The following is a 22,321-nucleotide window of genomic DNA, read 5'->3' as shown; positions in this document are numbered from 1 at the left end:
ACTCTGAATACTGTGCTTTGGTTTATATTGGTTTATATTGGCTAGCATTCTGAAAATTCAAAATATCTAGCATTACTCTTTGTTAAGAGCTCCTGCAGGCTTAAGGAGAGACTGTGCAGAAAGTTTTCCCCATCAACAATATTATTATGCATTTTTTATAGTTTATATTTCAAGATAATTATATATTCTATGGCCAATTCTCATGCATTTCCAAGCAAAAGGTTTAAACATTTGATTCCTAATATAATTTTAATCTAAAGCAAAACACAATCCTAAATAATTTTATTAAATAGTGGCAGTGGGGAGTTAGATATGCCTTTAATGTTAATGCCTGTACCATCATACTTACTTGGGTGAATAATTGCACACTAAGTAAATTGCTTTGGGCCATATCTGTCCCCACACATTCATATTATGGCATAGGTTGACTGCACAGCCTACTCGGTTACTTGTTGCCCATACCACCTAAAGGAAAAAGGAAGAGTATTAAAACTTTATCCAAATTTAAGTTCTGATGAACTGGCAGAGGGAACCGATATTCCTTTGAAAAAAAGTAACACATTGCACCTGAAAATTTGAACCCCAAATTGCTCTACTAAAATATGTAATAAGATTAACCACATGAATTCTGCACAAGGGCAGAAACTGCAGTTTTACGATAAATTGGTATTTGGCTGGAGTCATGGATTTCATTGTGCATAGCCACTAATGTCATCTACATGGACTTCAACCAAGGGTCATCTCTTAATAACTTTGAATTTATTTATTTTTTCCTTTTACTGTTTGGTTTTTAAAGACTGAGAACCTTATATTGACCTTCCTAAGTAAACTAGACAGGAAACACAATTAGATGAGCTAAATCTTCTTTACTGTAATGCTTCATTATCAGAATCATACAACTTTGAAAGTACATACTTTTCACCCCCTACTTTTAACTGTTAGATCTAGTAGGGCAATTCCTTCTTAAGTTTTTTTTCTGTGACTATTAAATTATTGCAGCCTCCTGCCTTTCTTATCTGACGGTTTCCTAGGCAGTATTCCTAGGGTTATCCATGCATTCCCTTATATATCATCAGATTGGCTAGCATTATTGAAAACATTGAGTGAATTTCCTAAAATCCTTTAAACTACAAGTTTAAATAATTATAATAAAATATTTTGGAATATAGTTTGGTTATTGTTTTCTAAAGTATGGTTATTGTTGGCTTTAGAAAGCTTTAAATGGACTAAGGGCTCAGATGGACTTGATTGAAAAGTTTGAAAATAATTGAAAGATTTATTTCTCATGTGAAAATAATTTTGTTTATATTTTGAAACTGATAGGATAACTTTTAAAATCAGACCATAACCAGATGGGCACCAGATGGCTTCCTTACAAGAAATGTTTGATGTTTGGGTAAAGGAAGTCTTTCAGTATTTAAGTCTATAAAATATACATATGTATAATATAGTCTATTATTGTTGAATAGGAATAGGCATTATTGAATAAAATTGAAAATGATTTACAGGTGGATTTAAAAATTATAGACTACAACAAAGAAAAGGAAATAATAGATTTACAATTAAATTAAATGATCTTTTTAAAAAAATTAATACAAGTACTATATTAGAAAAGTGAAGCGAATAAATGTTTCATATTCAATTTATAAACAGGATTTGCTGGACTTGCAAAATTACAAAAGGAGCCTGGTAAGGATAACAACAATTGTAAGTGAATGACAGTATAACAAAGCAGATATTAGAATTTAAAGATCACTGGAAGAAAGGAGAAAGAATAAAAAATAAATGTATTTGTTCAGAGTTAAAATAATGAGTTTCTATTTCTGGAGATGCTTAATTATTTTCTAATTGGGATTGGGAATGTTGGCTATTTCTGACAATGTTTAATTGCTTTTTGACAGGAACTGGACTTTTACAATTTGAAGAACTAAGCGGGGAAATCTGTTTAAATATAAATGGAGGAATAAACATAAAAATATTATTATTTATCTATTACATTCAATACAAATTGAATAAATACCATAATACATGTAATTTCATAAAGTTGTTATTTCATAAAGAGAAAAAAGGTTTAATATAAGGATCTCCATTAATACCCACTGATATGCTCAAGCAGCAAACATAAATGTGAAGATTTGATTGTAAAGTTATTTCATCACTTTTATAACTGTGAAATATTCTCTAAGTAAGACAATTGCTAAATGAGAACAATTTTTATTATTAAAATGGAAGGAATTATACGTTTTAAAAATAAATACATTTATTTAAAATACATGTTTTAATTATATTATTTGTAGTTTAAATTATTATTGCTTTTGGTAAATATGAATGTAATACAATATTAAATTGTTATTCAGATGTAAGGATGAGAAACATCTAACGTACTCAGTTTTGTTTAACAAAATTGTTAAATTTGTATTTTGCTCCAAGCACACAAACGAACATGAAAATTTTATCTAATTGATTCATTTCAGAAAATAACTCATTCTGCAAGTTCATCGGTTCATTCATCAACCACTTTACTATGGTAGCATATAGATTACTATAGATATCCTGATATATACCAAGAAATTCATGTCAGAATGTTTTCTTAGGAAAAAGTTATTTGCAATGGTAACATATAGAAATAAAAAAATAGATAATACATTGTAGCAAGCTACTTTTAAAAAATGGGGAAATATTTTTAAACACAGATACCAACTTCATGTGACTTACATCATCACTTGATTTCTACTATTCCAACACAATGAATTCAACCCTATTATTCGTTTTAAAAAAGGCACACTCACCTGAGTATAATGAGTACATACAGGACCAGAACATCTATAGGGGCAATAAGGATTGCATTCTTGGGGATATGGGTAAGTAAAGTCTCTCACTTCATCATACCATGATTGGACATGAAATGTTAGAGGTCTATATCTATAAAAAAATAATGAAGAAATTTCCAAATCATTCAAGTATATATTACAAAAGAAACAATGCTTTTTCCCCCTTTTAAAGTAAGAGTAGCTTAATGGGTTTTGGATTTTTTTTACCTTCCCCAATGGGCTCCCAAATTCTGACCAATGGATGGAAGTAGACTTGCAGGTCCATGCTCCCAAAGACATGTCTCAGCCCAGGACTGAGCAGATCTTTCCAACTCTGGATCCCATGTCTACATTTTAAGGATTAAGAGAAAAGATAAACATGATGTGGTTCTAATATATGTTAACATTATTAATATTTTACTCATCTCTCAAATACATTTTTTTTAAAATTTAAGAAAAATTTCTATTAAAATATATTGTGTTGTATAAGTATATTAGAAAAAAGTATCCATCAAATCTAACTTATTTCTTCCAAAAAAAGCTTTCTATCAATGTATCTATGCAATCCACATTATATAGTATACAGTGTTCCCTCGATTTTTGCGGGTTCGAACTTCGCGAAAAGTCTATACCACGGTTTTTCAAAAATATTAATTAAAAAATACTTTGTGGTTTTTCCCCCTATACCACGGTTTTTCCTGCCCGATGACATCATATATCATCACCAAACTTTTGTCCACCTTTAATAAATATTTTTTTAATAAACTTTAATAAAGAAACATGGTGAACAATAATCTAAATGGTTGCTAAGGGAATGGGAAATGGCAATTTAGGGGTTTAAAGTGTGAAGGGAAGGCTTGTGATACTGTTCATAGCCAAAAATAGTGTATTTACTTCCGCATCTCTACTTTGCGGAAATTCAACTTTTGCGGGCGGTCTCGGAACGCATCCCCCTCGAAAATTGAGGGAACACTGTATAATATATACCATATAACCCAAATGTTGCATCATGGTAATCTTAGACAATCTTTAATAGAAAGTAAAAAATATTTCCAGCATTAATATTTAACCTCATGACCAGATATCATTAATATTGCTGAGTATTTGCCTAGAAGTAGATACTGGTCTGAAGAAATTTAATGTTCCTTTCATCAGTCTATAGATGTGGCAATCCTCAATTTAATTTTTATTTACGATGAAGAAAGAAACAATTAAAAAACAGGAAGCCTTTTCTCATAAACAAGAACACAAGACTGGCAGCAGAAGAAGAAAAAAAAGTAACTTTTTTCATAAATGTGTCCCTATATTTTAGATCCCCTGAAGATTGTTCCTGCAACTATATACCACAAGATATTAAATATTTTAATTTGTTAATGCCCTGTAAACTTAGAAAGCAGCTTGAGCTGAAATTTCATAACTGCTTGGCCAATACAACAAGAATGAAACTGGCACAAAACAAACACAAAAAGATTTCTGAATTCTGATCCATGACTAACAGTAATTGAAACATGTATGTGCATATGTGTGTGTGTGTGTGTGCGTGTGTGTGTGTGTGTGTGTGTGTATGTGTATATACCCAACCCAGGAGAAAGTGAATTGGCAGCTAGGTAAGTTAGAATCCACCCCTGCAGTGTTCCAAGGAGCTGCCATGAAGAAGACAGGTTCAACCTATTCTCCAAAGCACCTGAAGACAGTCAACTGATCAAGTAATCAAGGAGAGAATCAACCCAGAACTAAGGAGAAATTTCCTGACAGTTAGATCAGTCGAACAACTTGCTTCCAAGAGTTGTAAGTGCCCTAACATTGGAGGTTTTTGAGAAGATATTGCACAACCATTTGTCTAAAATGGTATAGGGTTCCTTCCTAAGCAGTAGGGTTGAACTAGAAGACCTCTAAGGTACCTTCCAATTCTGTTATCCTGTAAATGTGTGTGCTTTCTAGAGAAAACACATTTAAATATTCATTCATTCATTTATTTAATTTGACTTCTATGCCGCCCAATCCCAAACGACTCAGGGCAGCTTACAACAATATAAAAAATACAAATACAATAAAAAGAAGTCTAATATAAATATTTAAAACGATAAACTCAAACAATCCAAGCAACACAAATGCATACCATTCAATACAATTCGGCCATGACAGATGTCAAATATAGTTATATGTTTAATAACACACTAGCTTTTTACATGTAAATTTATGATTCTCCTGATATTTTTGTAAAAGATAAAACAATAAGAAGAAAGTTCTATAAGATACGTAAATAAATATCCTGCAGCTCTCAGCATTTGGGAAGAACAGAGGAGAGAAAAAAAGAACTAACTGAATATGCTGGATGAAAGAAGAGCCTTTGAGTTTAAATTAGTAAAAGCAGAGCAAAAACACATGGATAAAAAACTACATTTTATTTGCATTATTTATTGATAAACTTTCATTGTTTTATTTCCAATGTTTTGTTAGAGGTTTGCTGATAGTAAAAGTCTCAGGATAGCCATGCTAGCTGAGATTGGTGGCTGCCTTGTAATACAGTCAAACATAGCTATGATCTAGGTCAGTGGTGTCAAACTTGCAGCCTACTGGCCAGATGCGTAATGCACTGGCCACGCCCACACCTGGTTTAGCAAAGGTGGACAGCAGTAGCATTAGCATTTAGATTTGTATACCGCTTCATAGTGCTTTACAGTCTCTCTAAGCGGTTTACAGAGAGTAAGCATATTGGTCCCAACAATCTGGGACCAATTTTACCAACCTTGGAAGGATGGAAGGTTAAGTCAACCTTGAGCCTAATGAGATTTGATCTGCCAAACTGCTAGCAGCCGGTGATCAGCAGAAGGAGCTCACGGTACTGCACTCTAACCACTGCGCCACCAAGTCTCTGTGAAGCCCCATGATCATGCGAGTTTAACACCCTTGATCTATTAAATGAATAAAATGCATATCAAAACTCAATAGCCATCTTACTCAATTTTTAAAAAATGATGTAAAGAGGGCAACCCTTATTTAAATAGATTCTCTAGTGCCTATGTAGAAAATCCTACCATTCGAATTACTAACATAACTCAAGATCCTAAAATACCAAGTTATGTTCAGTTCATCAAAGGTCACAATTTTCACTTTGAAGTGAAAATCTTGAGAAATTTTTTTAAAGCATTTTTACAAAATAGAGAAGGACATCTGTGGAGAGGTCAAGAGAAGGCAAATGACACAAATATGTTATAATATGAAACAAAGCCCATCCCTTTCGTGCTTGTCACACATAAAGATGTAAGGGGTGAAGCATACATTACACACATTTTGACATTTTGATGAATTCTCAGCCTGTAATGAGTGTTGCTGTGGATAAAATACATGTGATATTTTATATGTTGTATCTGCCCAGTTATTTATATAGCAGTAATAAGACGATGTGCATACAGAGTAGTTTTGTAAAATGTGAGTGCAGCAATTTTTAATCTATATGTAAGGTATTTCTGACAAAGAAGTCTTTGGAATATAGAACAGAAACAGAACACTTTCAGAGGTAGATGTAAAATGTGCAAACTATAATAAAAAGGTAAGATTCATACCTAGTATAGTAAGGCATACAGTTGGCACCAACAGAAGTAAACATTTACTGTGGCATGATATAAGGCCTCAATGTTGTATTCATTCTATATATAAGAAATGGAGTGGTAAAGTAAATATCAGAGTACAGTACAGTACAGTATGGCTGATATTTACTTTTTTAAAACACACTACTGTATATTCTTTATTGTTTGTTAAAATATAGAGAAAGCTAAAATACGACAGTATTAATTTTAATTATACATTTATCTAAAGTACAGAAACAGCCTTGAGGAAAAGAATTTCCTATATTTGAAACATAGGGTTAAATTGGATGCAAACCAGCTAAGATGCAAGAACCTATTAATGGATTTATATTAATATGAGAATGTATAATTGATACAGTATTAGTTTCACTATATTAAAATGTTTCTCATAAAAAAGAAATTATATTTTTATTGTGCAAATTGTGTGGCAATAAACTTTTTAAAAGTTTAGAAAGAATATTAATCTGTTTATCGATCATTAAACATACTGGGACCCCTAACCTATTGGGAAACAGTTTTAAGAAAAGATTGTTTTTTTCTTAGAAAGTACAAATATTTATATATATTTTAATTTTTATAAATGAAACACAATCTAAAAGAAATCTCTGCTGCACTGCATCATATATACAAATCTGTATGAAAAAAATTTATTATGGCATTTATAGATAGTTACTGGTGATATTTGAGCCAGAAATTACAATTGCAAGTAATTGGTCATAAATCGTGGCAACACATGACCAAACTTGATGTTTAAAATTCTTTTATGCCTGTTAAGTAAATGCCGCGGTCATTATGTGAATGCCAGTCATTACATAAGCCTTACATGGCTTAGTATCAGATTATCTTTGCGACCGACTTCTGCCTCATGTATCCCAGTGGCCAGTTAGGTCCCAAAGAGTCAGCCTTCTCCAGGTCCCATCAGCCAAACAATGGCGACTCACAGGGCCTAGGGAAAGAGCCTTCTCTGTGGTGGCCCCGGCTCTCTGGAACAAACTCCCTCTGGAGATACATACTACCCTCTCCCTCCTGGTCTTTCATAAAGCTTTAAAGACCTACCTCTGCTGGCAGGCATGGAGGCCATGAGTGACTGTCTCCGGCCATCCACATTTTTGCGATGGTGCGATTTCGCTGAGGCTTCCCTCGCTGGGAAACCCCACCTCCGGACTTCTGTTTTTTGCAATCCTGGGATTTCCAGACAGCATCGCAAAAAACGCGGAAGTCCAGATGTGGGGTTTCCCATGGAGGGGAGCTTCAGGGGAATCCCATCAGCGCTTTTGCTTGGAAAAGGGGTAAATTTTGGGCTTGCATGCATTAATCGGTTTTCCACTGATTCCTATGGGAAACATTGTTTCGTCTTACAAACCTTTCACCTTACGAACCTCGTCCCGGAACCAATTAAGTTAGTAAGAAAAGGTATCACTCTATCTCATTCACTTCCACTAAGCTTTGAAGTTGAGCAGGAAACAAGAAAGCCAAGGAGGAAGATAATTTTCACTTTGAAATAGTTTCTGGTTAAATGTGCCACATATAAAAATCAGTCACTTCACAAGCCAGGATATCTTGTAGTTTAAAATGGGAACTGTTATTTGCAGGAAGGAAGAGATGGTGAGAAGAAAAAACACTATTGATTTTTATTCAGTAAAGAACATCTACAGAAAAGCTGTTTTATCTACTTACATCAAACCCTGTCCTATACTGAAATTCTTCTCAGTTATAATTTACTCTTCTAACAATATAAATATTAATAGAAACATATATATTTTTTTTGGAGGGGGAATGTGAAATATTAGATTGTCTGCTTCTAAAAATAAAGGGACCAATGAACAGAAGTGCCTACAGTATTAATTTGTAATGCATGTGCCTAATCCTAACTCTTGGAACGTTGCCGAAATGCTACAGTTAATACTTCATACTGATTGTAGTAAATTCCTGCCCAAAATGGATTAAAATAATCTTAGCAAACCAAAAAACATATCCAGTTACAAATATCCACATTGACTACTCTACATTGCCCAGTACTATTGTTTCTGAGAAAAGGTTTTTATTTACCTTAATTGTATTTAAGGACTTTCTGAACAAAAACCTTAGCCTGGATATTATTACAGGAATACTCAACTTAAAATCACAATTGAGCCCAGACAGTTGTTAAGAGAATTTTGTCCCATTTATGACCTTTCTTGCCACATGTATTAAGTGAATCACTGCAGTTGTTAAGTTAGTAACATAGTTATTAAGTAAATCTGACTTCCCCACTGACTTTGCTTGACAAGTGATCATATCATAGGAAGCCGGGGTGGCGCAGCAGGTAGAGTGCTGAACTGCAGGCCACTGAAGCTGACTTGTAGATCTGAAGGTCAGCGGACCCGGATTGTGGGGGCAATAGCCTAGCTCTGTTTAAAAAGTGCTATTGCTAACATGTTGTAAGCCGCTCTGAGTCTAAGGAGAAGGGCGGCATAAAAATCGAATGAATGAATAAATGAATAAATAAATAATCCTGGAACGCTGCATCTAACGTAAATATATATATTAGTTGCCAAGTGTCTGAATTTTGATCACATGATCATGGGGATTCTGCAACAGTCATAAATATGAAAGAGTCATAAGTCACTAGAATAATAGAATAACAGATATGGAAGGGACCCTACCCCCACTCTAGTCCAGCCCCCAGATTTACTTTGCTCAAAGAGGAAAATCTATGCCATTCCAGACAAGTGGCTGTCCAGTTTCTTCTTAAAAGACTCCAGTGATGGAACAGATTTTTCAGTACTGTTACAAATTCAAATGGCCAAATCGGAGTGGAAGTCCACAAGTCTTAAAGTTGCCAAGTTTGAATACCTCTGAATTATGTGGTTACAGTATTATTTTGATTCACACACATTCACCGAAAGCTCTGAAAGTAAACCAATATTTTTTTTAAAAAAAAAATATTTCTCCTGTCCAATTGTGTTTGACTCTAGCGGGCGGATGCTCAGCTCTATTTTGTAGCCAAGGAATCAGGGTTGTCCAATACATTTCCATGTGACCAGCCTGATGCCAAGAAGCATGGATTGTTGTTACTGTCCTACTGAAGTGGTACCTATTTATCTATTTGCATTTGCATGCTTTCAAGGTTGGTAAAAGCTGGGACAAGAACTGGAGCGCCAAACCGCACATGGTGCTTGGGTCTCAAACTGCCAAACTTGTGGTCCACAAGTCCAGTGCCTTAACTGCTAGGTCACCACACCCCAATGTAGGGTCAAAGTCATTGCCGCTTTTTTCAGTTTAGCTTGTTTCTTCCTGTTCATTGTTTTAGGTAAATAAAGAGATTAGAACTGCCCCCACCCTCCCTGTCTTTTGTAAACTACTCAAGACTCACTTATACCGCCAGGCATGGGGGAGTTGAGATATTCCTTTCCCCTAGGCCATTACAAGTTATGCATGGTAAGTTTGTGTGTATGTTTATTTTTATAATAAGGGTTTTTAGTTGTTTTATTATTTGATTGTTACATGCTGTTTTTATCATTGTTGTTAGCCACCCCGAGTCTACTGAGAGGGGCGGCATACAAATCCAATAAATAAATAAATAAATAAAATAAATAAAATAAACTAATTACATTCTGATGTTTTAATATATGTGTGTATCTGTGCATAAGTTTTTAGATATGTGTGTGTGCGTGTGTGTGTCTGTGTGTATCTTCATCTCATATGATTAAACATTGTTGACATATATGCTTCTCAATAGTCCAAACAGCTACTATCCAATTATGAAATGAAGAAAAAATTTCACACGCATTCTAAAAAGGAAACCAAGCCAGCCCAAGACATTTTATCTAAGTGAAGGATATGCCACCTCTGCTTCTGAACAAGTGGACTGAAATCTATAGCTTATTTTAAACTCTATTGATAAACAATATTTCTATCTTATCTGCATTATGATACTGTCAATAAAACTCATGTTTCAATAACTGTGTCAACTGCAGTCATTCCTCCTCAATTCTAGCATCATTTTCTCTACTCTGAATACTCTTTTCCATTTGGCAAAGACACCAACATTGTGTAAGATAGAAAAGGAATATTTCAGATAGGAGACTGTTCAGCTTTATATGTAGTAAGGGGCCATGTGCAATATAAACTTACTGTGTTCCTGACAGGTGTGAATCCTGAAGGCAAATGACATAAGAAAAGAAAATGTATCTCTAGTTTACTGAGGCACCATTTACTGTAATTCTTTTCTATTCTTATAAAAATGTCTATTTCTGTCAAAACTACATTCTTTAGAGAGTATTGTTCATTCTTTAAATTTCTCATACATATTTTTTGACGATTTCATCAATTCCAAGCATGATTTTTTTTATCTGCAACTTCTCAACCCATTCACTGTTCCTTCATACTGTATGTTATGATCCATTCTACTTTCTTTCAACATATATATTTGTTTTGTGATCCAATACCCATTTATTCCATCTATATGACTAAGCCATCTCAACAATTCTTCTCTATATTAGTCACTATATTCCTTCATTCATCTTCTCTTCATTTTTGAATCTTTACCTTTTTTTATTTATTTCTCCTCACATGCTCAATGTTCACTTCCATTTGACCAAGTGGGCAGATAACACTTATACACTATAAATTTCTTCTAATGCACTTTTTTCCCTCATAATAGATCACATAAGACCCAGGTCTTTTCTACAAACATTTGCTTGTATATTTTCCATCTATTTCTTTATCTTTAATCAACATCACATTAAAGAGCACAAATTCACTTGCTTGCTCTAGTTTTTAAACGTACAACTTGCAAGCATTCATTCTGTTTTTTTCCCTCCCAAACACAGCTACCTTGGGTTTTGATAAATTTACTTTCTATTCATTTTGTTTAATGAAACAATCTATCTAAACCATTGGTTCTCAACCCGGGGGTCAGGATCCCTTTGGGGGTCAAACGACTGTTTCCCAGGCGTTGCCTAAGACCATGGGAAAAGACAAATTTACCATAGTGTTAGGAACTAAAGCTTCTATTCTGATGCCTTGGAACATATTTTTACAATTCGACCAATTAGGAGTTTACAGTAGGAGTGTCCCTCGACCTTCCTGCCAATCGGCTTAAAGCTTTGTTGGGAGAATTGCCACTAAACTTATAGTTGGGGATCCCCACAACATGAGGAACTGTATTAAGGGGTTGCAGCATTAGAACGGTAGTCTACCTAAAACTGAAACAGTCTATTCAAATTCTCTACAAACCATTTCTGTTTGCAGTCAACATCACAACTTATTCAGCATACAAAGGATACATCATCAGCCAACATATTCTAAACCAAGGTTGCCAAACTCCATTTCATTGAGGGCTACATCAGGGTTGTGTTTGACCTCGGGAAGCTGAGTAGGCCTAGGCAGGGTGGGTGTGGCCAGGGTGAAAACGGCACCCTGGAGTGCCATTTTTGCTGGCAGAGGCACCCCAGGCCGGTCCTTCACTGTTTCCAGGGTCGTCCCACAGGCCAGATATAAGCATCCTGTGGACCTGATCCAGCCCACGGGCCTTGAGCATGACATCCCTGTTCTAAACACTTCTTTATGTCTTCTTCCCTAATAAATATTGAAACAGGGCTAAGCATATCATTAATTCTATTACCTGGTTTATTTCCATTGTATATCATCTTATTACATTTCTCAACCAACCTTCCATTTTATACATCACTAAAGCCTATTCATTTTATCATACTTTTTTAAAAAGTTCATTCTCCTACATTCATTTATTTCATAGTAGGCTGTTAAAGAAAAAAATCTGAATTGCACCTGCCTACTAACTATGTAAATGCCATTTACTTTTCAAATATTGCTCACTATCATAAGCATATTTCATTTTAATCAGACATTTTCCAAACTTCTTCCAAAATGCACTTCCTAAAAACGTCTCTGTAGTTTTCATTTTATTCCTTGCTACTTTATCATTGGTATAAAGAATATCTTACATTGTACGCACTGGTAGACTAACATAAAATTAAGATACTACCAGTATCTCCCAAAACATTTTCTCCTTTCGTATCTTTAAGGCAAGTTCATATTTGGGGAGCAAGCCAGATTATTACATTGCCCTTGCAATTTTTGCCATTTTAAATGCTTTTTTAAAAATAAATTTTTGTCCTAAACCTTTAGACCAAAATTAATCCATTTATTACTTAATTGATACATATCATGCTATTACAATAATTCTGACTACAAACTTCCTGTTCCAAAACACAATTATTTAGCTATCAAGGGTTATTCATGAACTGATTGGGTCATTCACGGTTATTGTTCTTGCTATGGTACTTCTTATCCACTCTTGTATGATTTCTGAATGCACTCTACATCTGTGCTGTAACTTTAGTGCATCAATTACTGTTGTCAGTCACAAATGAATTCTAGTGTTGGCATTCTATGGAGGCAGAAAGCAATGCAGCAATCAGCACTCATGAGATGAGTCTGTGAACTGGCTTCGGCCCAAGAATGTAGGGAGAGTGGATGTCTTGTAAGCATCTGCAGACTACTAATGATCTTTTAATCACACTTTCAGTGTAACTGCTATTTTCCCATCATCAGAAACAAACATAATCTCCACGCATATATTAACTAAGTCTCAAATGCACCTATATTTCAACATTTCTCACTTATACCATCAACACATGCAGCCTTTCCATTTCTCAATATTCTCACAGGATCTATGACTCATTTTATCAATTATTTGTTTTGTTTGTATTGCAGTTTTCAACATGTCACTAACTTTCCCATATGTATCTAAAATAATCCTTTCCTTGCTTCAGCTTTATCCCACATTATTTCACCCCATTTATTTTTAATTCCATTCACTCTGCTGGAGATTCTTGTTTAGCCTTCTTCGCGAAGTGATTGTTTAAGTCCATGAACATCACACTGTCGTTTTTTAAAATTCTTTTGCTTCTCTCAATGTTATGTCAATCTTTACCAGTGGTGGTTTGCTGCTGGTTCACCCGTACCGGTGGCGAGAATTTGGTCCTGCTCGCCAAAACAGCAGCGAGGGCCACCTGGCCACACCCCTGAACCGGTTCTCTTGCTGCTGATCCTGTAAAGCAACGGGCAAAAACCCCTCTGTGCTTGTGCAAAGGCTTCTGCACATGCGCAAAGGGTAATTTCCTTGCAAATTATGCACTTCCAATGCGATGCAAATGAATAAGGAACGTAAGTGGAACCCATCCCTGATCTTAACCATTCCCTGTTCTTTGACAATAGTTTTTTCCAGCAGTATTTTTCTATTCATACATGCTATTCCAGGTTGTCAAACTCATGTTATTGGGGAGTGGGGGGAGGAGATAAAGTTAAACTTTAATGCATATTTCACTTTCCATGAATATATTCATCAGTTTTACTCTGTAAGATCAAACCTCTTCAATCCCCTACATCCGTTTTCCTTTCTTTTATAAACACAATTTGCTTTTGTTCATTTCATTCAATGTATCTTCCTTTTCAACATTACTCAAAATTTTCACTGTCACAAATGCTATCAGTCTCTCTTTCCCACTCATCGCTTTCATTCCTTTCCATCCTTTTCTTCCCTTCCCTCCTACCTTGTTGTCCACATATACTAGTTGTCTCCTTTTCTTGGCCAGTCTACTTATCAACTGTTGTTTTCTTCACCACTACATTTTCTTATCTGCACAAAATTGTAGCCTTTGCAGCACACCACAATCAGCCATAGTCATGTGATCATAAGTTCCCACCCTCCTTACCCGCTTCCCAAAATTAAAGTGAATGGAGACGCCAACAGGATGATAGAAATCACTTCTATCTCACTGCTTTTTTTGAGAATGTGAATTTGAGAAAACATTTTAACAGTTCTGGAAGAAACCATGAAACTGATAAGAAAAGGAAATTCTATTTTGTTATTATAGATTAGATTAGATTAGATTTATTGGATTTATATGCCGCCCCTCTCCGCAAACTCGGGGCGGCTCACAACAATAACTTCATGAAAATGCTGTAAAGCAATACAATGTCAAGTAGGTAACATTTTTACGTTGTTCAAAAGTAGATACCATTCTGTCATTTTGTTCTTCTCCACGCCCATTCCCTTCACACAATTTCTTAAGATGAAGAACAACAGACCCTTACCATGTATTCCATATTGGAAGCTTGGGGATAAACTTGACCCCGTAATTTATTATGAATATCCAAGATACTTTGCATATCATTGTCGGTGATAGCTCTTTTTCCTCTTTGCTTTGCAATCCACCATTCACCATCTTCATCCATGTATTTTTCCAGCATGTCCTCAAATACTGTTGCATTGGGAAGCACCATAGTAGAAACTGCTTGAGCTATGACTAGCAAAGCAGTTACTCTAAACCATTCTTCACTGTTCATGATGAATGATGTCAAAACTCTTCAGGGTTAATTCCAAACCAAAAGCTTCTTTCAGATCTGTTGGTTGAAATGGCAAAAGAAAATCAAGCTGTTTTATAGCAGTGAAAGTACAGCTGTGTCAGTGTCATAACCAAAGAGGGAGAGACCATATTTGCATTGATTCTGAATGGCAACTTATCTTCATCTCCATTCACTAGCATTATGTTGGACTATTTAAATGCATAACTGTGGCTCTATTTGAAAGAAACTAATATTTCCTATGAAAATACTTAAAAAGAAACATATACTTAACTTACAATTCTACTGTCTTTCAAAATCTATTCTGAAAAAAATGTAACTTAAAAAGAACTATGAAAGTAAAGAATATAAAAAGAAAATACCTTATCTAAGGAGGTCTGCAGAAAAATATTTTTGTAAAAAAATAATCATTTTAAACTGCAAACCAAACACATTTATATATAAAACATTACAGGTTATATTTCTACCTTTTAATCATTCAAAAGACATTTAAACTTGTGATGAACTGTCCAACTCAGTGGTTTACAAATCTGAGTAAATTATCCCAAATTTTGGGAAAGTGGTTTTTCTTTGATTAATGATACATGAACCCTATATCTTTTCTTCTATGCTCATTGATATATTTTATTCCTATATTTCCTCCTCTATTCTCTCCTTGATATATTTCACTTCGAGTATATCCACTATAACCTTCATTGTGTATTATTGTGTATTTTACTAACTAACTAACTAACTAACTAACTAACTAACTAACTAACTAACTAACTAACTAACTAACTAACTAACTAACTAACCAAACAAGCAAGCAAGCAAGCAAGCAAAAACAAACAAATATCAGGGATATTTAAATTGGCTAATATTTGTGTTTATATTGAATAAAGAGGATTTTCTGATAAGAGGATTTTGGGTAATAAGGAAAAGTTTGGGAAGTACTGTTCTAAACACTACTTTCAGTTAAGGCACAAAGTATTTAATACTGATCTGAACTTTATGTAAGTTTGAACAAAAGCATTCTATTTTTAGAACTAATTCAGGAGCATTTTCAAAGCTTTAGTCCCAATTCACATTCAAGGTATTTGACAAAGCAAGCAAGCAGGCAACCCTTGCTGTTTTGTCAAGATCAGCTAGAGTTCTCTCCGAGCTGTAGTAGAAAAATAACCTGCATTGTTCGGCATACCTGCAATAAGGAAGGTACAATTCTCTCAGGCATCAATGGAACTTAGGAGCATTTTATTAATGAATGGAACGTGGGCACAACCATAGAAACGGTATGAAAAATAAAAGAAACAGGTTTTATATACCTTTGATAGATGCATTTTCCCCTGCTTTGCATAATCACATCTCTATTACAAGGAATTGTAAAATACCTTTAAAAATCTGTAAGTTTCAACAACTTTGACAGAAGGATCAAAGCCCCTCAGTACCCCTACATACACAGACACACACACACTTCTCTTTTATTCTCTATCCTGTTCGCAGGAGCCAACAGGCCCCCACTGCAGTGGGACAATGATTCTTCTTTCCTGTTTCTGGGAACGACGCCGAACTCCAGGGAGGCCACCGGGTGGGAGAGAAGCTTAAAAAGGCGCAGGCAGTTTCGCCCCCCTCGGTTCAAAGGACTGCTTTCTTTCACGGGGATGCAAACAGCCGGCAAGGGGGGTGGGAGAGATATCGCGCTGTGAATTGGGACTTTGGCCACTGTTGCGCAGGCGCGCGTTTGCAGCAGAGAGCCAAGAAGGAAGGTTTTCCTTACCTCAGGCCTCTTTCTGAGAGCGGGACGCGGTGGAACTCCGCAGCTTTTGAAGGTCGCGCGGAGCGCCGTTGACGTTTGCAGCCAAGCGACAGAAAAAGACGGGCTATCTCCGGACCTGCTGAGGAGCGCGTAGGCGCCGGTTGCCAAACTTGTGCGCTCCCAAGTTTGTGCCAAGCGGCAGTTCGCGGGATGCCTCTTTAAGTCTTCCTTCTCCCTCGGACGGCACGGGCGAGCTTCGCGCCTCTGAGGGGGTAGCCTTATGCTGGGGAGCGGAGCGCTCCTCGCTGCCAGCCCTTTATCCCAAGCTCCGAGGCGCGCACACCCACCGTGACGCGGCCGGGCTCTTCAACTCCTCCCCAGTATCCCAGGCGGGGAAAGGTTTTGTGGGCAACGGGATTCCGGTGCCACCCACCAACATCATCCGCCCCCCACTCACCCACCCACTCAGCACTGCAGAGTTTTCGGTGAGATCCAATGTTGCCCAGGCTGTTCTCAGAAACAGGTCAATGGGCAAATTATTCAGGCTGGAAGCAAGGAGGGGAATCTGAGGAGGTTTCAAGCGAAATGTTATTGCGAAAAAATGGAGGCAGCCAAGGCCCCGTTGCACTTGGGTTGTGTTGCTTGCTGGTGTGTTGATTGTGCATCACATGTGCAGTTTGACTTTACAGAACATACATCTCTCGCTCATCCTACACTCACAAAAATCCATTCAGGTGGGTTAGACTGAGAATACGACTAAGCCACCTACTGATCTTCAAGATAAGACAGGATTCAGTGACATTATTTATCTTTGCAGTAAAATATTCAAGATAAAAATGCGATCATCCCCCCACCCTCTCCCATTTAAATGCTATGGCATAGTAACAGAACATTGATAAAGTCTACTTACTAATTTAGTGATTACATTACACATCTAATTTACTAAAATGGCAATTTTATATTTTACTGTACACATTGTTCCTGTAGCTTGTACAATATCACTTTTTTGGAGGATGAAAAACTGATTGATAAGTCTCACATCACTGAATCATTTATTAAATCACATCATTGTCATTTATTAAATGTTTATATATTGCCCCTTGCATAACAGAATGCAATGAAATCCCACGAAATGCAGAACACACAAACAATAATATTACCAGGATTATCATACCAAGATTAAACAAGTTTAAATTGCAAAACCAAGCATTGACATATTTACTAAAAATTCAACAACTTATCTGAGCAATGTATAATTTTAAGTACCTTGTGGCAGCGCTATAGTGAAGGGCCAAGTTCATCTCTGAAGGCAAAGGATTTCCAAAATGTTGGGACCACCATAAAGTGTGCCATCAAGTCCACATTTCTTCACCACTGTGAAGCTGGTATCCATAGTGTCTCTTGATGAGTCCATAAGATGAGAATAGGATGAGATTGTTCCAAAGGTAAATCTTGCTGTGAGGTTCATTACAGACTTAAACCAGCACTTTGAATTGGGCTGGGAAAGCTATTACCAGTAGCAACCAGTAGAATAACTAGAGTATAGAGTACATTACAGACCTTCAAATTTCTAGGTTTTATCATATCTCAAGGCTTAAAATGGTCACCTAACTATCATCAAAAAAAGCACAACAAAGAATGTTCTTTCTGTGCCAGCTCAAGACAGACACAGACTTCTAAGGATAATCAGAACTGCAGAAAAAACAGTTACTGCCAAACTGCCTTCTGTTGAGGACCTGTACATCGCACAAGTCAAAAAGAGGGTTTTGAAAATATTTACTGACTGTTCACACCCCCGGACATAAATTGTTTCAATTCCTATCTTCAAAATTATGCTATAGAGCACTACACACCAAGACAACTAGATACACAAACAGTTTTTTCCACAAGCATCATCATTCTGCTAAACAAATAATTCCCTCACCCATTATCAAACTATTCACTAAGGCTGCATTACTATTACTATTAGTCTTCTCATCAATCCTATCATCCATCTCCTTATGATTAACTTGTTGCTTGTATCCTTAGGATTTATATTAACATTGATTGTTTTTTATTGCTTATTTGTACCCTATGACAATCATTAAGTGTTGTACCTCATGATTCTTGACAAATATATATTTTCTTTTATATACACTGAGTGCATATGCACCACAGACAAATTCCTTGTGTGTCCAATTACACTTGGTCAATAAAGAATTCTATAGGTGTAATGCTGCAATAGCTTCTGTTCCCAATCAACAGGCAGGCTGTTATATTCTTTATCAGCTGTAGTTTCTAAGTCATTTGCACTCTTGTCTGATTTCTGCTTCTAGTTTGTAAATTTCATGTATTCTGATTAAAAAATGGGCACATTAATAAAGTTTTAAGGGATTGTAACTTAATTTTATGTACTAAATGGTATAAAAATTGATTTAAACATATTATTTAATTATTTCTTTTTTAAAAAAGTAATTAAGGATCATATTACGTACTAGAGAAGGAAGGACAATAAAAAAAACTATTAAGTATTCAATGAATAAACTTACTACCCACACTGCATCTCCACTCCCCATGGGGACAGAAGTGCATTACTGGAAATGAGCCAGGTAGAATCCTGCTGGCATTGGAGCCTCTCAATTGCAATGCCTGCTTGCAAGGCGGCTTTATCTGAGGGAGAGGGCCCTAGATGACGTTGAGGGAAAGCCTCTCATCTTTCTTTCTGACTAGGTCATCTCTTGTGGCATATCTTGGGAAACACAGGATTAGCAGTCTTAAACAGCCGTTATGTTACAATCCAAAAATGAAAGTCACAAACAAAGAGAAAGGAAAAACCGCTTTTTCTTTTATTTCCCTTCACCTTTAATGCTGTAATCACATCCACATCACTACAATTTCAATTAGAAGCACAGAGTGCTGGTGTTACTTGTATCTTTTGTTTTGTAAGACCAAATTGTCTGCAACACATCAATTGTCTGCATTGTTTAGTCATAAGTAAAATCATTCCAACGAAATGTCAACTGCCTAAAAGTCAACTGCCTAATTCAATTACACATATTCCTATTTGTTTGTTTGTTTGCTTGCTTGCTTGCTTGCTTGCTTGCTTGCTTGCTTATTTATTTATTTATTTATTTATTTATTTATAAGAAGTCAAGAAAAAACAAAGTAATTTCTAAAACCCTAATTAAAACTCAAAAAACAGTTCAGCAACACACGTTGTAGTCATTCATACCGATTCATGCACAAGGACAAGCTAGTGGTTGATTTAGGGGGCCCAGTCCTGCCGGTATAGTGGCCTTACAAAAAGCCAGCAGAGTGAGGGCTGCACTTTTTTTGTAGAAAAAAATATAATATTTTAAAAATATCTGTCCAGTTCAAGCTTTTTCAAATTGTATCTTATTAAAGTTTTTTCCAAATATTCTTAAATCTTTAAATTCTCTTTTAACTTTGTATTCTAGAAAAAGCAAAAAGTAACTTGCCAATCCTACCTGCAACAAAGGTGACACTGTCTCAATCTGTAAAATAATCCCAAGTATGCCTAAGAAATTAGGTTTGGTTGGGGTAATTGTCCATAAAGGTTTCATCATGGCTAAAAACATCAATGGAATTTCACATCTTCCAGCCACAGAACTTGCAAGTGAGCCACAAAATTTTCATTTCTTGCAATTTACTTACTGGTAGTGCTCTCTGGAGAACAAGTATGTTATTACACAATCTATCCTTTCTCTGGAGATCTAGCGTTGACCCACTGGGTCAACCTCTATACCTCCATGATTCCACCTCTATACCTCCAGTAGATTGTAGTTAAGCCCCACTGGAAGCCCAGTGCTTCAGTGTTACTATTCATGACTTTTAAAAGGAAGTATAAAATTAAGAAAATTTTACAAGTAACAAACAGTAATGATTTTGTGCTAAAAATAAAATATTGTGCTAAAAATTAAAAAAAAAGTTCATTGTTATGGTACAGTAATAGGGATAGCAAAATCATCAAATCTGATTTTGTTCAGTTTTTCATTTTACAAATTTTACATTCATTCCATTCCATATTTTTACCTAACATTTTAATTACAAATTCTCATACTATGACATTTTGTGGTCACTTTTTTCAAGTATGTATATTTTGTGCATATTCTTTCCAAACATTCTTTTTGCAAAGTAATTTTCAATGCAGTAATTTTTTTGTATTTGATTTTCTAATATATGGTTGTGAACATCTTTTAAGACAGAAAAGCACACATTATTTTATTTCTGATACGATTGAATAGTTTTAAGAATAAATTAGGCAAATTAACTTACAAAATATGAACAAAAATAATTGTACTTTATCATTAAGAGTTTATTACTGCTAAACAAGATTATTTCTTTTCATATTCTTTTCCACTAGAATCATGAGTCTGGACAAAGTATCTTTTCTCCAAAGTACTAACTAATTATAAATATATATATACATACACAGAATTGCTTTCTGTATATTGATATGACTTGACTCGTTATCCTTTGGCTTCTGGCCTCACCACAATATCAGCTTGCTTGTTTAAGTGGTAAAAAAGGCATGTTAGGCAATGAAGAGAACTAGTAATCACCACCAAAACCACAGTCCCACAGTGGCACAACCACAAAACCTGCATACATAAAACATTCACTTTCCTCATGAGAACTCCCACACTGAAAAACATGCTACCCCAAAATACTAAATGCATTATATTTAAGCAAAACGTAGACTACTTTGCTGATCAGATTCTTAAATAAACTTGCAAGAATATACTGAAAAAAACTTTAAACATTGGCAAAATGGGTAAAGAACCAAGAAGTTGTTACATTGTTCAATTAATTCCTACTCGTGAGTATTTCTCACCTATTCAAATGCTTTCCATTAATATTTGGGAAGTTTTTTGTGCTTCGTTGTATGTTTAACAAAGACAGAGATTAAGATTCATAAAAGTGAAATCAGCAGTGCCTGATACTACTGCATAAATTTGACCTACCTGGTCAATTCTCAATAAAATGTTTTTAATCACGTAGCATATCAAACAGATTTGGGAGATACTGACTGCACCAGCATTTTCAAAGATGCAACATCTCAAAGAGAGATCATGATATTATTGATTGCTCTGCATGTAATTATAAGGGAGCACTTAAACTTCAGTGGTATGTAGAGTTAAGATAAACCCAGGTACAAAGTAAATACAGTATATTGTATCTTCTAAACTTCTTGCATATATTTTATGTAAACAATCAAGTTAAGCAGCACTTTGTGTTGTCCTGAAAATACTTAAAATTCTAATCTCCAAATTAACACTATTAGCACATCAAAAAAGAATGTTTGCAGTTGTGCACATATAGTTTTTCCATTAGATGCTCATATACATGCCCGTGCCATAGTTCACCATCACTGTTGTAGATACTGAGCAGGACAAACAGTGGATTTTGGACACCAGTACAGTATGCAGCCAGAATCGTGTGCTTCCTCCATATCTGTCAGTAATGTCTGCCATAACAGAATGGTTTTCTTTCAATGTCTTTCATATCCACAAAACTGAACTTGGTACTGTATTCCTCCTCTTCCTCCTCCTCCATTGATCTCATGCTTGATCTCATGCATTTAGGCTATACAAGAAAGGATGGAGGTACAGGTCCAAACATAAAAAAAAATACAGAAAAATGGCAGGGACATGATGAAGAAGAGGACTATAGCAGGTAGGGCTGATGAATATATGGGCAGCTAGGAGGGCACTTGCTCAGCAGTCACCACCACATTTCTGGGACCCAGTATAATTGCATATTCTTCAGTCTCTTAAGTTACCTGTGTCTGAGTCTTCCCTATGAAAGGGAAAAAG

The 22,321-nt window shown here is 35.5% G+C and overlaps 1 protein-coding gene across 1 annotated transcript in view; it reads right to left on the bottom strand.

Annotated features, from left to right (window-relative positions):
* The window catches only part of CRISPLD1 (cysteine rich secretory protein LCCL domain containing 1), a 28,321-nt gene extending 11,522 nt beyond the window's left edge, over positions 1 to 16,799 (bottom strand). Inside the window, exons 1-5 of the mRNA XM_070749199.1 lie at positions 16,527 to 16,799; positions 14,504 to 14,812; positions 3,039 to 3,157; positions 2,790 to 2,922; positions 350 to 465 (exon numbers count right to left, since the gene is read on the bottom strand). Coding sequence (XP_070605300.1) covers positions 350 to 465; positions 2,790 to 2,922; positions 3,039 to 3,157; positions 14,504 to 14,755 — 620 coding nt within the window. The 5' untranslated portion in view covers positions 14,756 to 14,812; positions 16,527 to 16,799. The remainder of the gene's footprint in view (positions 1 to 349; positions 466 to 2,789; positions 2,923 to 3,038; positions 3,158 to 14,503; positions 14,813 to 16,526) is intronic.
* Between the last annotated feature and the right edge of the window lie 5,522 nt (positions 16,800 to 22,321).

The sequence above is a fragment of the Erythrolamprus reginae genome, chromosome 3 (assembly GCF_031021105.1).
Source record: "Erythrolamprus reginae isolate rEryReg1 chromosome 3, rEryReg1.hap1, whole genome shotgun sequence".
Taxonomy (NCBI): Eukaryota; Metazoa; Chordata; class Lepidosauria; order Squamata; family Dipsadidae; genus Erythrolamprus; species Erythrolamprus reginae.
Note: the sequence above shows the minus strand (reverse complement) of the source record. Positions and strands in the feature narration are given on the sequence as shown.